The 16,870-nt window shown below is 37.5% G+C and overlaps 1 protein-coding gene and 1 non-coding gene across 3 annotated transcripts in view; both read right to left on the bottom strand.

The window, feature by feature from the left end:
• Positions 1-16,870, bottom strand: part of SHTN1 (shootin 1) — a 94,122-nt gene that overhangs the window by 45,350 nt on the left and 31,902 nt on the right. For both annotated transcript variants that reach the window (XM_088791841.1, XM_019725249.3), the window contains exons 5-9: positions 11,525-11,693; positions 9,317-9,414; positions 7,261-7,342; positions 3,906-4,000; positions 880-1,026 (exon numbers count right to left, since the gene is read on the bottom strand). In XM_088791841.1, the coding sequence (XP_088647967.1) occupies positions 880-1,026; positions 3,906-4,000; positions 7,261-7,342; positions 9,317-9,414; positions 11,525-11,693 (591 nt within the window). The remainder of the gene's footprint in view (positions 1-879; positions 1,027-3,905; positions 4,001-7,260; positions 7,343-9,316; positions 9,415-11,524; positions 11,694-16,870) is intronic.
• On the bottom strand, positions 639-712 carry TRNAS-GCU (transfer RNA serine (anticodon GCU)). Its single transcript has one exon. It is a non-coding gene; the product is annotated as a tRNA-Ser (tRNA).

Below are 16,870 nucleotides of genomic sequence, written 5' to 3'. Positions count from 1 at the left end.
TTGCTCCAAAAGACGCCTTAGAGCTGATGGTCCGGCTAGGTCTTATTTTCAGGGAACCACGGTAGGTACTCTGTAAGTAGGATATATATTGACGTAATCTTTCTTAAGTGGCTTCTTTAACTTGGAAGCTTTTGTTACATCTCTTCATCTGTCCTGCTTCCTCTTTCTCACTTTCCCGTCCACACTGACTATCCCTTCTGCCTAGCACACCAAGCTAGGCCGTGCCAGCTGGAATAGCTCCACTCCAACAAACTGAAATCACCACTTAGGAAGTCTTTAAACACACACATTCGTGCAACTTTACAACATCAGAAATTTTCTCTAAGCTAACAATGACTACTAACATGGATATTTCCCCCCTCTTGGAATTAAACCTATTCCCTTCAACTCACTCATTGAGACTAATACTCTCCTAGGGTAGACAGTCTCTAAAAAACACAATCAACTCAAATTTCCAAATGGTGCAGTGTGTGCATTATACAAGCTCTTTTTGAGTTGTATTTATTTTCCTCACTTCTTCTGATCTTTTAGACAATTTAAAGGCCATTCTACAATAGGGCGCTATAAATTTCAGTTGGGCACTAAATTAAGTTCATTTGGTAGTTTGTTGGTTTTTTTAAGGAGGGCACAGCTCACAGTGGCCCATGTCGGGATCGAACTGGCAACCTTGGTGTTAGCAGCACCACACTCTAACCAACTGAGCTAACCGGCCGCGCCCTGATAGTTATTTTTTTGTAAAAGGTGACTTGGTAACTTAGTAAGGCAAAATGTGGAACTCAAAGTGACTAGACTGACTCCTCTCATTTTAAGAGTGTGTGTGTGTGTGTGTGTGTGTGTGTGTGTGTGTGTGTGTGAAGACTCCAGGAGAAAATCTTTTACCTTTTGTTGATGCTGAATTCTCTCTTCCTCGAGTTGCTCGGTGAGTTTTGCATTTTCCTCTAAAGCTTTCAGAAGCTGCTGGTCAGGAGCAGAGCTCTGTAGCAGGAGGTGGCTTTGTCGCTTTAGCTTGTTTTGCTCAATGAACATCTACAAAAATTAATGACAAAAACGTACCTACTGATTAACCAATCTCACATTATCTCCTCAACTGACACTGAAGCAAAGGGCAAGTATGTGGAGTTTTTATTAAAAAGTTAAAGTCAATTTCTGAATTCAATACTATAACGGTCTTAGAAGTAATGATTGCTCTGATTTCTCTCACAACTTTTACACAATCTTTAGTGCCTTTATCCCTGCCTCAACAAGGTACAAAAATGTATTCCTATCCTTCAGTTTTTAATACTTTGTTACGGCTTTAAAATCCATTCATACTAATAGTAGTAGCTAATATTTATCAAAGAACTTATCTTATGCCAGGTACTCAAATAAATATTTTATATGCATTATTTTAATCCTCCCATCAATCTATGAGTTAAATGCTTCTATTATGAGTAGCTAAAATTTACTAAACATTATGTGATACTTATGGCAGTAATCATTTTACATATATTATATCATCTAATCCTTAGAACAACGCTGTCAAGTAGATACTAGTAAATATTATCCCGTTTTTCGTACTACGGTAACTAAAGCTCAGAGGAATTAAGCAACTTTTCCAAGGACAAAACCAGGATGTAAACCCCGATCTGTCTACTTTAAAAGCCCAAGCTCCTAACAACCTAAACAATCTTATCTTCTATTTACTAGACCTAACGTTTTGTTTTAAACCAATTAGTTTTCTCCAGTGATGGAAGTAGTTAACGAGAGGAAGGTAAAAAAAGAGAAGGAAAACAGTGTATTAATATTTATCGAGCACTTTATTAAGCAATTTACATATACTAGTTATTTAATCTCCACAACTTCCTATAATTGAAAATAACATTAGTTTCTATTCACCTGTTATTTCTTTCCCTTAATATCCTACACAAGTCAGCCAATAGGTGATCATGTTTTTGTTTTTTAAAGGACAAGGGGGGAGCAGGAGTCAGGGAAGAAGCTTTCAATGTTTACTTTATACATCTGAGAATTGTTTGTATTTTTACAAAGCATACATATTCCTTTTATAATTAAATATATCAAGTAAATTAACTTTAAGGCTCTAGACAGTAAGTTTCAAAGGGCAGAGCCCAAATTTGCCTTCTTCACCGTTATAGTCCCACTATCAGCACGGTGGCTGGCTTAACACAGTGTTTGCTGAACGTAATAAGGAACAAAATGTAAAAAGCTGGTACTTCTCTTGTTAAACTAAGTCATGAATCTTTTAGCCATAGTCATCTGATGAAAATCTGAGAACTTGTAAACCATGTAAAAGGAAAGATATATGGGTTCTTAAGTAGCTTTATTTTTAAAAATAGTTTTCTTCTCACTATGGTGTAAATCCAATCTAGGTATTGTACAATTACTGAGCACCATTGCAAATATGTATGCCATTAGTAACATCACTGTTCTCGCTTCCCATCTGCAAACATCTTTCTCCTCATTCTGGGTGAATATGTCAGCATCATTGTTCCCACCAATTGCTCCCAGGTGAATAGCAGAGTAAATCATTCATTTCCATATTCCGAGTGGAATCTTGCTTCTTCCATCTATCTTCTCTGCTATTGCATGGCCTTCAAGTTTTCTTTGAGCTGCTTTGTATTCCAACAGCATTTTATAAACAACAGATGGAAAACTGAAAATGTCTCTCAAAATAAGACCCTGGCATTCAGGTCAAAAATCAGCCAACCTTTTCATTTTTGCAATGGAGGCGTCTTCACATTATCTCTACTCTCCATCCCCTTCAACTGTTTATTTAGTTCCATTATTTATATTGCTGCAGCTTCTTCCAAAGGGCTGTGACACACTCCAATTCTTTTTTTCTTTCTTCCAAGTATTAAGAGAACAATATTTACTCACCTTTCATTAAGCTCTCTGAATAAAATGAATCATAGTATTTCAAATCAGATCTTCTTGGGCTAAACCTTTTATAGAGTTCATTGCTAGCACAGCTATATTCAAGCACAGAAAGACTCCTGCACAAAACCATAATCTGATTTTCAAATGTCATTTGCATAACCCCATGCTTTGTCTTCTTTGTATCCTGTGGGTACTTCCACCTAAGAATGTTTTTCATTTCCTTCGCTACTCTCCTTCAACCTACAGTATACACACAGATTCAAAATATTCATACACGATGGACATCTCATGCGGATCAGCTCCCCATCATGAGCTGTTACAGGTCAGCCAACTGGTACCTCATCAATTCCCTGGAAACCAATGCCAGAGACATGGAACACCCAATGACTGCATGTCAACAAAGGTAAGCCGGAACATGAGAAGCTCAGAGCTTATCTCTGGCTGGTGAAAGGACGCGATAATGGATGTACAACATGGCAATGTTTTCACAGCAAGTGGAAGAATCAGCTCACATAATGACAGCACTGTAAGGTAGCCAAAGAGAAAGACTAATACCATGGCACTGCTATTTGAGATGGCATATCAAGATGAACCTAGATTCGTTCGTAAGGCTATCTGAAACATCGAAAAATCCTACACTCAAGCTAAACTTTCCATCACAAGTTGTAGGTATCCCGAAAGAAAATTTCTTTCCCCTATGAAGCATTTTAGAGTTTACAAAATACCTTTGAAAAATCATGCCATTTGAATTTAAAATCCACTTGGTTAGGTGGGTAACATCACCCATTTTACAGGCGGTGAAAGTGATGCCCCAAGAGGCTAAGAGACACTCCAAGAGGCTTTAAGGTAATTTGAACCCAGATCTTCTGACACCGACTTCGGTGAACCTGATACTATTCCACAGCTGCCTCCCTAAATCAGCTGATCCTTAATTCAAAGTAATGTTATAATTCAACCTTAAAAAATATTCTGGTGTGTCATCTGCAACGTGCTTTTAAAAATAAAAAACGAGGTCTCTACAAGAAACTTACCTCTTGTGCAAAGGACTCGGCTTCCTTTCGAAGGTCCCTCTCCAGTTCCAAGTTTACCTGCATTTCCTCATACTCTTCTACTGCCAGCATGGACACTTAAGAAGACAAGGGGAAGAAAACGAGCAATATGCCACACAGATTATCAGGAATATGGATGAAAAACAGTGTTGAAAGATTCCTTATACAGGCATATAAGCACCCACAACCATTGTTGGTTGGAATATCAATTGATGAAACCTTTTTGGAGGGCAATCGGAGTCAAAAATCTAAAATTATTCATACTCTTTGACTCAACGATTCCACTTTTAGAAATGTATTTATTCTCCTAAGAGAAAAAATCATAAATATATATATTTAGTTGCTGGGATGCTCTCTGCATTGTTGCTGAAAATAGTAAAAAAAATCTAAACGGTCCAACAAGGAAGGATCAGTGAAGTATGGTATGTACAAGAAATATTATTCTGTCATCAAAATTATATCATAGAAGTGTATTTATTGAATGCAAAGGCATTCCTAATTTTTGAATGATTTCATTTTTGTTTTTTAAAAGCCACATACAAAACATATCCACAAGGCATTCCACAGAAGACAAGACATGTCTGAAAGGCCAATAAACATGTGGTAAGATACTCACCTTCATTAGTAATCAGGGAAATGGAAAATAAAAACCTTAAAAGGCAACTGGCAAAAGTTAAAAAGCACGTTATCAAATTTGGAGAGGACAGAGAACAATGGGAACAAATACACTGCTAATAGGAGTGTAATCTCATAAATCTGTTTAAAAACTAATTTGGCATTATGTAGTGAAATTGAAGATAAAATTTTATATTTGGCATATACCTTAGTGAAACTCTTAGACATGTGCGCTAGGAGACATGTGTAAGAATTTTCCTAACAGCATAACCTGGAATAGCAAAAAACTGGAGAAAACTCAAATGTCCACCAAAAAGGACACTGGAAAATGAATTTTGGTATAAACACAACGACACATTATACAGCAGTGAAAACACACATACCAGAGCCAAGTCCAACAACCTCACAAACACAGAAAGCTACAGAAGGGCATATGCAAAATGATACCATTTATACAAGGTTCAAAAACATGCAAAATTACACAATATGCCGTTTGGGGATACATATGGATTTGGCAAAGCTATAAACAAATGATAAAAATCCAAGGGAGGGGTGCGAGTAGAAAGGCATCTTCAGGGGCTTATAAGCTATCCATGGGTAAAGACAAAATTATTTTGCTGTTATTTTCTTTGTCTTCCATATAGGTGATAAACATATTTAACAAGCAATGTAATGTATATCTAAGGTTGTTTTGTTTTGTTTTTTTACGATCAGAAAAATATACACTAAAATGTTAATAGTACTTATCTCAGGACTGGAAAAATGAGATTTTTTTTCCTTTTCCTATATGAATCTATACTCTCCATCAAAAAAAGCATATTAGCTGAATAAAAAGAAACAACATGCGTTCTTTTTAAGTGTTTTCCCTGTTTACAAAGAAGGGACGCAGCCTTAGATCCATTCGGGCCCAGAGTCAGAGCTTTGCATGAAAGAGTTCCCGTAGGGCAGAAATCTTCAAAGGGAAGGTCCCAGCAAAGAAAAGCAACACAAGTGCGACCTTCTGAGATTTTCTGGCCTATTGTGTTACATAATGATATAGACAGAGCAGAGGGAGCCATGACGCCGCCGTTAGAAACTAGGCACAACACAGGCAGGTATCACACCAGTCTCTCCATCTGCTTCTGGTGAGGCCCTTTCAATCCTGAGCTGCGTCATATCAATAAAAGCTTCCTAATGGCTGCTTCCACACAGTGTTTGGCCAGGGCACTTCAGTCCTAACTGACTAAGGACGGGTTTGCTGCTGTAATGACATAGAATTTCAAACGCTACACTCTGGAAATCTACTGCCTACTTGGAGGAAAGGCTGAGAGTCTTATGCAAGTAAAGCAATGTAAGTGGTGGTTTGTGATGTGAATTATAGGTCCCTGGGCACTAAATGATGTTCAAAACTACTTAAAAAAGAAATTTCATGGAGGAAACCCAGAAAACGATGACTTATGAAGAAACCCTGGGCAAGATAATTCACTCTCTTTTCTATGCCCAAAATACTATAATAAAAAGTTAATTTTCATATGTCCTGGTCCTTTTTACTTGGATGGTAAAAGAAATTAGGTTGGTCCTGCTCATGTATTTATTTATATAATCTCTCGCTTCTTAGATGGGGGGCTCTCAGAAGGCAAGATCCACGTGACTAACCTTTGCAGAATGCTGTTTCTAGCACAGTACAGCATTAAGACTGAAAATTCCTCTACACCATTTCCATATTCTTAAAGGCAGAAAGAACTGAGAAAACATTACAATCTCATGCATCTCCCACAATTAACTACAAGACCCTTATTTGTTCAAAAATCTCAAGTCATGAAGAATGCCAAGATGGAGAATTATTGTGAGCAACAGGGAAAGCCCTATGTTGGAAAGATTTCCTTTTAGTGTTGTACCTTCTGAATTAGGAAAGAGAATGGCTGAGGCAAAAAATAAAAAGAGAGAACAAAGAGCAAAGTAAGTCCCCCCTTAGAATTATGTTTGCAGAACTAAAATTTGGCATCACTCCCTTTTTCTAAAGCAGGGGACACAGAAACAGCCCCTTCCCGCTTGATGCTGTGTTTTACAAGTAACATCAAACTACAGTCTTCTCTAGAAGCAGCTTTTGGAGAAATTTCCTTCTCACCAGGCAACCAGGTCTGCTTCTCCTGATCAATAAGTTCATTTTTATGTGATTCATATAAATGATCATGAATTTGTGAGATGATGAGAGCATCGTACTGACCCCTACATTGCTCAGAGCCAAATTTCAGGTACTCAGGCAAGAAACATATAAGACCTCAGAGCAAGTACGCACTCTGTATTTCAATATATTCTCACCTTCCCTTTGTCACATTTTCCATATCCTCTTAATTTAAAATTTTGTCACATAATGTTGCATGTATTTATGTAGATAAACCAATCTCTTCTGAAGAGAGGTTTACTAAATAGCCAACCAAATACATAAAGATTGACGGGATAGCCAGTATGGTTATGGTCCCAAGATATATGAAGGGCAGATTAGTAGCAAGGTTTTAAGTTTCAAAATGAGTGTGTCATGAGTTCCTTAAGTAATGTCCCAAGACTCAACGGTGGGTGATAAAATAGAAATGAGAGCGACTCGTTAGAAGTTAGGAAAACACACTGTAAGAGAAGACTCTTGCTACAAAAATCTCTGGGCACAGATATAAAGCAACACAATAAAATATATAAACAAAACAAATTACATACATACTGGAGGAAAAAAACTGGAAACACGTACCTCTATTGCATTTTTCTAAGACTTTTCTCTGTTCAAGGACTTCTGAATTTAAAACATCTTTTTCTTGTTTGACTTTATTAACCTAAAAATGTGAGTTTTTTTGGGGGGGAGAAAACACCCAAAATAGTAAAATGTAACATGATAAAAAAAAAATTGCTGTTCAACTTTCAACAAGAGGCTAACAATTTAAAGTAGTAATTGGTTTTACTGTGTTAGCCTTTTATTCAAGCTCTTCTTAAAGCCTCAAAAGTAGCTATTAAAGTTAGGATGTAAATTTGGGCGAGCTCATTTACATAATCCTTATTGCATTGACCTTGGGCCCTAAACATGGTAGTGTTCTAGCTGGTTGGGGTACATGACTGATAGTTTTAGTGCCAAAATCCAACTAGAGGGCACCCAGAAAACACATGAACCATTTAGTCAGAGATCTCATATTCAATTTTGGTATTCATTTTAAGCTTTGATATGTGTCTTAAGTAAAACACACGTGAATTTTTAAAATAAAAGAGCTTCGACTTTGATGCCTTTTGGCTTAAATAAAATATGTATGATAATCTTCCCCCAAACCTTAAATATCTGAAGTAATTTTTGGCATCTCTCAATAGAAGAGAATATCATAGGACAGTTAAAAAAAAAAAAAAAAGTAAAGCTACATGTATCAAAGTAGATAAATTTCAAATGTGTTATGTGGAATTTAAAAAGTTGGTACACTTCATACAGTTTAAAAACACTCAAAATGCTATGTATTGTACTACAAATACATGCAATGGAATGATAAAATCCAAGTTCAGAATAACGATTGTTTGCGGAAATAGGGCAGGGAATAAGGAGAATGCAATTATGGAGAGAAAGACTACCGTAATATTGTATGTGTTAAACTAGATAGTAGGCATATGGATGTTTATTATTTTGTTTTTTATACTTTTCAGATATCTGAAATAGTCATAATAATTTCTGAAATGGCTTCTAATAACACCTCTAAGTGGAAGGGGAGAGAATCATCAATAAATAATCATAATTGAGGAACAGAGTACATCAAAATGTTCTTTGTCTCTTTCCTATGGTTACACTCAAGAAACAAATTAAGACAATGATCCTGAAAGGGACTCAATCCATCAGCACTTCCAGATAGTCTGTGAACCGACTTCTTCTAGTATAAGCTGTATTTTGCTTTGGGTTTCCATTAGTAACTGCTATACACTGTCCAACATTAATGCATCTCCACCATATCATCCTTCTTCCCATTAGGATGTTTTGCCACAATAAGGCAAAGCAATTGGGGCGGCAGATTGGTGGGCACCGCTTCCCAACCTTTTCCACATTATGGCCCTTAAGAAAAATGATAATATGTGTATGGGAAATGGGTAATTGGAGGAGGCTGTTCGCTGAAGGGATCAATACCTTGGCATCCTTGTAAGCCCTCCGAGGAATATCAAGCACATGTGCTATATATAGCACATTGGTTGGGAAGTTCTGGGCTACAGAATCTGAAAACCACTGACACAAGTTAAATCGAGGTTGCAAAGGCAGATCCTTGAAGCCTCGTGCAAAGGAAGGCAATTATGTACTCCTGCTCTTAAAGACAATTGAAAAGGAAAAAGGAAAAGATTCTCCAAATACCCAGTTGAACCCATTTGACCATCTACCTATCACATAGGTCTATGTTGGAGGTATAGGATGTAGCCTTTTCCAACCGAGCCAGCCATCCACTGAAGAAGCAAAATACTTCTTCACCAGCAGCAATCAAGTGTATGATTTAAATTGCAGGTATTCTTACAAATTTGCCTTATATAGTGAATTATGAGGGGCAAGAGGGGACACGCCAACACTATTTTAGTGTTTTATTTCTTGAGCTAGGTAGTGGGTATATGAATGTTCATGATCTCATTTTCTATACCTTTTTGTATATCTGAAATACTGGGGAAAGGGCAGAGTAAAATTGGTACATGGTTCTCAAGTCAGAAATTAGCTTCCAAGACCAAGTTGTTAACATGGCCGGTCCCCAAACACCTTGAAAAAAACTGAAGGCTTTGCATTTCAGGCCTAAGATACGTACTTCTTCAATTACTTCTACAAGTTTGCTTTTCAGGTTTTCCAATTCAATGGCTAATATCTTCTTTTCCTCCTGAACAGATACGATTTGATCTCGAAGTTCTGCATTTGTAAAGAAAAAATACAAATAAACCTATTTTTAAAAGAAGAAATCAATGTTGTCAAAAGAATTGAACATGCCTATGGCAGGTGTCGCTTATGGTCAAGGTTATTTAACAATTAAAAGGAAAATGAAGAAGCCAAGGGCAATGGAAGTCTCACTGCTGTGGCCCCCAACACAGCCATTGTGTTATGGATAATTTTGTATCAGGCAATCTCGTGATGTTAAATGTTGCAGATCATATTTTCTTCGCATTCTATCAAACCCACATTTGAGAACACGATCTGGCATTTAGGAGTAAAATTTTTTAAGCTCTCAGCAAAACAAATTAAAGCATTGTATTAATTTCTTTTTTATTTTATAATAGTCATGGGCTCTTGTTACAATACAATATAAACAACTGAGCAGTTCATAATTTGGAGATTTTGATTTGAAGAAAAAAATCCTGATTTGCTGCCAATTTATAGCCCTTAAACATTATTTGAACTGACTCAAAATACAACCTATTTGAAAAAGGGTTAATTCTAGTAATTTTCCCTCCCGAGTTGTGGGTGTTTTGTTTCTTAATTTATTTCATATTTCTTATTATTGGAGTTTAGTGAAAATTGGGTTACTAGAATAAAAATATTAGCAAATGTCTAAGTGCAAAAGCTTCTGGTGTTAAAGTTACTTTTATCATGCAAATGTTAAAATACATATATATGATTTAGCAGAGATTACACCTAGGCTTATGGTTTTGCCACTTAGTTTTCAACTACTTTTAATTTCTTACCCTTCCCCAAGGAAAATAAGAAACCTGCTGTGTAGTTATTTACAAATTAAATCAAACTTTTTACATAAATCCAGCTTAAAGGAGTTCTCAGAGACTTATTTCAAATTCACTTTCTCTACTGGCTGGCTAATCCTAAAAGAACAAGAGCCCATACCATTCAAAACCTAACAGAAGGGAGAATTATGAACAACAACAAAAAATTATTTAAACTTCTCTCTCCCCACCAACATAAATATCATGTGCTTTTAGGTTAAGGGAGTAGAGGGTCAGGTAAAGATGACGTTCTTTATACAGTCACCCTTGATTTTCATGAGGATTGGTTCCAGGACCCCTGCAGATCCCAAACTGTTTACATAAGTCCCTTATGTAAACTGGCATAGTGATTGCATACAACTTAACCACGTCCTACTGTACACGTTAAATCATCTCCAGATATGATACGTAAGACAATATCAATGCTATGTAAATAGTTGTTATACTGTATTGAAACGACCCCCCAAAAAAAGTCCGTACATGTTCAGTAAAGATACAACCATCGTATGCCTAACACCATAGTACACGTCGGCCACAACGTAACATTTTTTTCCTGAATATTTTCGATCCATGGTTCGTTGAATCCATAGATGCAGAACCCGTATATCTGGTGGGCTCACAGTACTTTCTTCTTTATAGTTCCAATTGAAGTGCTGTCTACCAAACAAACTAATGAGTCCTGCTTCTGCCATGTGCCCCAACAGTTACTGACCCAAAACCTGCTTTCCTACGTCTTTAACATAAACAATGTGTGTCTATATATATGAATCAAATTAATGTGTATTTAATGAATGGGTCATGGGATCTTGCCCAACAGCACTTCTTGCTGGCCAACACAGTTACTGAATACTGCATACTGCTGACAGCTCATTGCCTCAATCAGACGAGAGGTCCTTGGAGGACAGACAACAAGCAATTTAGGAAGGAATCTTCCCCAAAGATGCCTGTAAGGAACCAGGCAACCAGGAGGCGTGGACTGAATATATTTGTATTCATCCTTCATTCATTTCATCAAAACTACCTTAACACATAGTCCATATTCTTAAGGAGTTTATAGGCCAACTGGCTGCTTGTCAAGACAAGGCTTTCAAAAGAGCCTGCTCCCAAGCAAGAAAGCAACTCACCAAGCACAGATGTTTCACCCTCTCACAGTTCTTAACCACGCGACTCCCATCTGAATCCAAATTTTTTCGAGGTAAAACCCAGGGCATCAGTATTTTTTTAAAGGTCTCATGTGATTCCAGTGTGCAACCAGGGGTGGGAAACATTATCAAAACAATGCTCAGTAATGAAGCCACGAGTCCCACCTTTGATTTGCTTCTGACACTGCACGGAGACACAACTCTCAGCAGCCCCGTCGGGGTCTGTCGCCGGGTCTTCATCATCGATGTTGATCTCTTCAGTTATTACATCCGGTCCCAGCTTGGCCATGTACAACATGCTGATCCTTTTCAAAGTCTTATTTTCTTTATTTAGCTAACACAAAATACAAAAACGGTTCATTTTAACAGTAGTCAAATGCATGTCTGGGACTTTGCAACAATAGACAAATTAAGTGTATTTCTTTTTTTTGTCTTACATATTCATCAACATTCACAGCATGAAAGAACAATTAGAAGATTCATTAAGTAAGGTTTTACTTACACTTCTTAATATTAAACTTATTACTATAGGTAAAACCTGATGCCAGGATTATAGCCAGCCGCATGTGAAAATGCTAGTTACAGCTGATAAGAAAAATAAGAATTAAAATAAAACACCAGCATAGATGAAACCAAATATCAAGTTGATTGTCTTAATTAAGGCACTTTATTTCAAGTGAATGTTTTCTTTGATGCTGTGCCATGAACACCTGTTAAATGTTTGCTCTATTGTGGACACTGCCAATCCTTTCTATTGTTCTACCTGATTTCTGTGGAACTGCCACGTTTCCCCAAAACACACCTTATCCCTCTGGCCACAGCTAATTAGTCCAGGGACTAGGTACATGACCCAAGCTCGGTCAATCACATGCTTTCTCCAGAAATCTGGAGGCTGGAACAGAGAGATGAGTTTCTTTCCATACATCCGGATGTACAAAAGCTGTAGGCAACCACATTCCACCACTGAATGGAGGGACAGAAGAAGGGAGCCTGAAGCAAAGCCAAATGGAGCTGATGTGTAGAGCGAGGCAAAGAAAAGCAAAGGAGATAAGGCTTCCCACAGGGTTCCAGCCCATTCCTGTAACGCTCCTAGCTCACGGATTCTAGGGACTCTCCAATCCCTCTGTAACAAATTCTACTTTTGTTTCTTTTCTTGCTGAAGCTATAATAGTTCAAGATGTGTTTTTATCTGTACAGAGAGTTCTAATAATATACAATAGAAAGAAGTTCAAGACACGTTTCCATTATCTCTATAAAAAGAATCTGAATACGTAACAGAGAAAAGGAATCCTAATTAATGTATCTGTTATTCCTTAATGTAGAAATGAGTTGGTCTTTAGTTACTCCGCTATCATTACCTTCTTTAGCTCATGTGTTTACGTGCATGAAAGTGTAAGGACAAAGCACACACAAAGACTGCACGTGGTCCCAAGTCCACAGGAAGAAAATAGGCTTTGCTTATGTTTTCTCAAGACTAAGAAATAAAAGGTTTTCTCTTATTTGAGCCTATGGAAGTATTTAGAAGATTGATTTCTCTAGTGTAAAATATAATATAGAGAAATGCAAATGTTATTTCCTTTGTTAAACGCCATTGGCCATCAAGTTCTGAATTAATAATTGGCATTGGAAAAACTACTAACAGAAACACAATTCCTTGGAAAGCAAAGTGCCCTTCCCTACTGTAAACCTTACACCAGAATAAGATGTTTAGTCTGGTATTTGTCGGGCTTTGGCCCTTCACTTGTGATAATTGGGCTCCCTCAGGGTTTCTCTCAGGGAAAGACCAGCCCATTTCAATCTGGGAAACTGAATGAAGTCTTACCCCAATAATGGTGAATCTAAATATATCTCAAGTAGCTTGGTCTGGAGCACAAGAGGTTTCCCTGAGCTCGCTGGAGAATCAGGAGGAATCTCTTAGAAATGGCTAGGAACCCTTCCATGGATTCTTCCTGGGAAGTCTGGTGAGCCGTATTTAGGGAATCAGACACAGCTTTTCATTGCCTGTCCTTAGCGCACTGCTCCAGCTTCTAGCTCCCCAGATTACGTTACAGGATCAGGAATAAGGCACGAGGCCCATGATTTCCCAACCCTCTTCCTAAAAATGGAAAATTCAAGTAAGCACTGTTGGGGACGGAGCGCGTTTTGAACCATGAATGCTAGAGCACAGCACTAGAGGCTCAAAGATCCTTGTCAATTCTCAAACAATGCCATCTTTTCTGAATATTAGGAAAAACATATGAATTGAAGAAAAAGGTGAAAAAACTCAAGACTTAATTTGTAATGCTGCCTCCTAATATTTAAACTAATTTTTTCCAACTCTTCCCATTAGAATCTCTAGAGATCTTTTTAAAAATCCCAATGCATAGCCCCTCACCAGACCAAAATCTCGGGCAGTGGGGCCCAGCATAGTACTTTTTCAGAGCTTCCCATGTGATTCTAATGTATATCAATACTGAGAATCACTGACATCGAGTAACGCAATGCTTTAGCACATACATTTAGTATAAAATGAGAATAGCAAGAGTTAAGAACCAGCTTGGCAATCAAATTGTTTCTGCTTCTAGAAAAACCTAATCTTTCAGTGTCACAGTTTTCTCATCAGCAAACTAAGGATAAAAATAGTCTCTACCTATAATAGGAAGATAAAATGAGGTATTACATATACAGTGTTTAATGCAGTGAGTGACAGTAAAAATTCAGTGTTAGCTACTAAAAGTTTTGTTTGTGTATCTAGTTTTCCTTTGGAAATCTTTTATCAGCTAGTTTTCTTCAATCAAGGTATTCATTTGTGCCTTTTTTATTTCCTTCAGGATACTTCTGAAAAAATGAAAATATAAATTTTTGCGATCTGGTGCTTAATATATTACACTTCCCCAGGCTACCATCAGGCCATCATCACAGTAATACTTAAAACCCTGATACTTAGTTCTGCCCTCAAAAATAGTTTGATGCCTCTATCAAACCGGGCACCAAAATGCACCAGCTACTCTCTCGCTGCAATACAACTACTCTTTTTAATGTTACTAACTCAAGAAAAAGGGACCGAAAATGTCAAGTCTTCTCTGAAACATCGCTTTCACATTTTGAAAGAAATGGAAGATTTATTTACATACAATCTTATGACTATACTAATTGAATGAACACATTTGGAAACTCTGAATTCACAAATTTTGGCTATTTTGTTGCAGTTATCATTCATCAAGTTATATAGGTTCATGACATGCTTTTTTTTTTTTTTTGGAGGCTCTAAGTCACAAGGCAAAAATAAATATTTTATAATCCTACAGTGACAGAATTTTTTATATTCCAATTTAAATGGGGTTTTTATATTGCACACAGTTTAATAAATATTTAAAGACACAAAATAAGTAAGTTGAACAGATTTTGACCATATGGTTTAATGAACTGGCTGGTCTACATTAATCAGTTTAACCTACACATTTTAACAAGGCAAAGTATCCATATTTGCTTTTAAGAAAATTATGCAGTCAAATTGCCTTATAAGAATTAAACATTCCATCTGTCATTAATTTGAGAGCAAAGACTTAGAAAAACCAGAATTAATTTACAGAAACTTTACTGCTCAGAAAATGGAGCCTACTTTCAAAAATGACAATGAAGCATGGATGGATCTTGAAATGACCATGCTAAGCAAAATGAGTTAGACAGCAAAAGTTGAGAACCGTATGATTTCACTCATATGTGAAATATAAAACTGAAAGCAACAAATGAAAAAGACAAACAAACAAGCAAAAACTCATAGACACAGGCAACAGTTTAGCGGTTGCTAAAGGGAAAGGCAGGTAGGGCAGGTAGAAGAAGGTAAAGGGGGTCCAATATATACTGAAGGAAGGTGATCTGACTTTGGGTGGTGAACACACAATGCAATATATGGATGTTGTTTTACAGAATTGTACACTTGAAACTTATATAATTTTATTAACCAATATCACCCCAATCAATTTAATAAAAAGGAAAATAAAAAAATACATGCTAGATATGATCTAGGAAAAAAGAAAAATGACAATGATGGGCTGATGGGTGGCTCAGTTGGTTAGAACGCGAGCTCTGGGCAACAGGGCTGCCGGTTCGATTCCGACATGGGCCAGCGAGCTGCGCCCTCTGCAACTAGAATAAAGTCAATGAGCTCCCGGGTGGCCAGATGGCTCAGATGGTTGGAGCTCGTCCTCTCAACCACAAGGTTGCCGGTTCGAATCCTCAACTCATGCAAGGGATGGTGGGCTGCGCCCCCTGCAACTAACAATGGCGACTGGACCTGAAGCTGAGCTGTGCCCTCCACAACTAAGATTGAAAGCAGACAACAATTTGACTTGGAAAGGTCCTGGAAGTCCCCAATAAAGTCCTGTTCCCCTTCCCCAATAAAATCTTTAAAAAAAAAAAAAATGACACTGATACCTAACTCACGATGTGCTATTATCATGTATTGACCACACATGATGAAGTTCCTAAACTTTGCATTCAATCAAAGCTGTAGTATCTGCCACAGCCAATGAGAACATCTATAGGGTCTGACTGAATAGGTTTTTTGGTTTGTTTTTTACTCCAAGCCCCATGAGTTCATAGTGTATCCTCAAGAACAAAGCATTTGTCCATTTCCAAAAGAGACTTCTTAAAGAATAGACGATGAACTGAACAAGTTAAGGACCTTATTGTGAAGACAACTGTAAAAATGACATTACAGATTACTAACACAGTGGTTCACAACCGAGTATGAACACAACAGTCACCTGGCAGCTTTCAGCACACACCTGCCTGGGCCACACTCCTAGAGTCAGCGAGTCTGGGGGCCTCTTCAAAATATCAACCCTCGTCTACCCTGACGCTTAGGACAAGACAATTGTAGCTCAGAGAGGTGGAGTCTCTTGTTCAAAGCCACCAGTTAAAGGGGGGCATGGGGTGTAAAGTAATTTTTTAAATTATTATATGGACCAATGATTAAAGTATATAATGAAAAACTAGTCTGCCCCTTTCTCATGCCAGTCCTGCCTAGTCCATCCTGTCATTTAGGATGAGATGGCAGTCCAGGGAACAGAACTAACTTGCCCCCAGTCACATATGCCCAAAATGAGATAACCAGGAATAAAACCTGTAAATACTGCTTCCCAAACCACTGATGTCCATAAACTCCGTCAGTCCTGAGAGCCAGTCAGCGTTCTCCCTTTGGATGTACTATTGCATCAGGAGTACGGATAACAAGAGAAAATACAGTGACTACCCTTAGCCCCTACAAGATTCAGAGCGTCTGGTATGGTCCGAGTATGTTTCCCTCCTTGTCCCAAAAGAAGAAACAAAGGAAATGGAAAGAGAATTCACACAGTATTATGGACCAGAGAACTCTAGTGACACGCAGCAGAGTAGAAATGATGTGAGAGCCCCCATGTCATCACTGTTTTCAAAGCAATGGCCTGTACTGCTATGTACTCTTTAGATAAATAACAGAAGTTAGTACACATATTTATTTTTAACTTCTTTTATTTTTATTTTAAGTGT

This window comes from Rhinolophus sinicus, chromosome 15, assembly GCF_057876585.1.
Source record: "Rhinolophus sinicus isolate RSI-liver-muscle chromosome 15, RSI-T2T, whole genome shotgun sequence".
NCBI lineage: Eukaryota > Metazoa > Chordata > Mammalia > Chiroptera > Rhinolophidae > Rhinolophus > Rhinolophus sinicus.
Note: the sequence above shows the minus strand (reverse complement) of the source record. Positions and strands in the feature narration are given on the sequence as shown.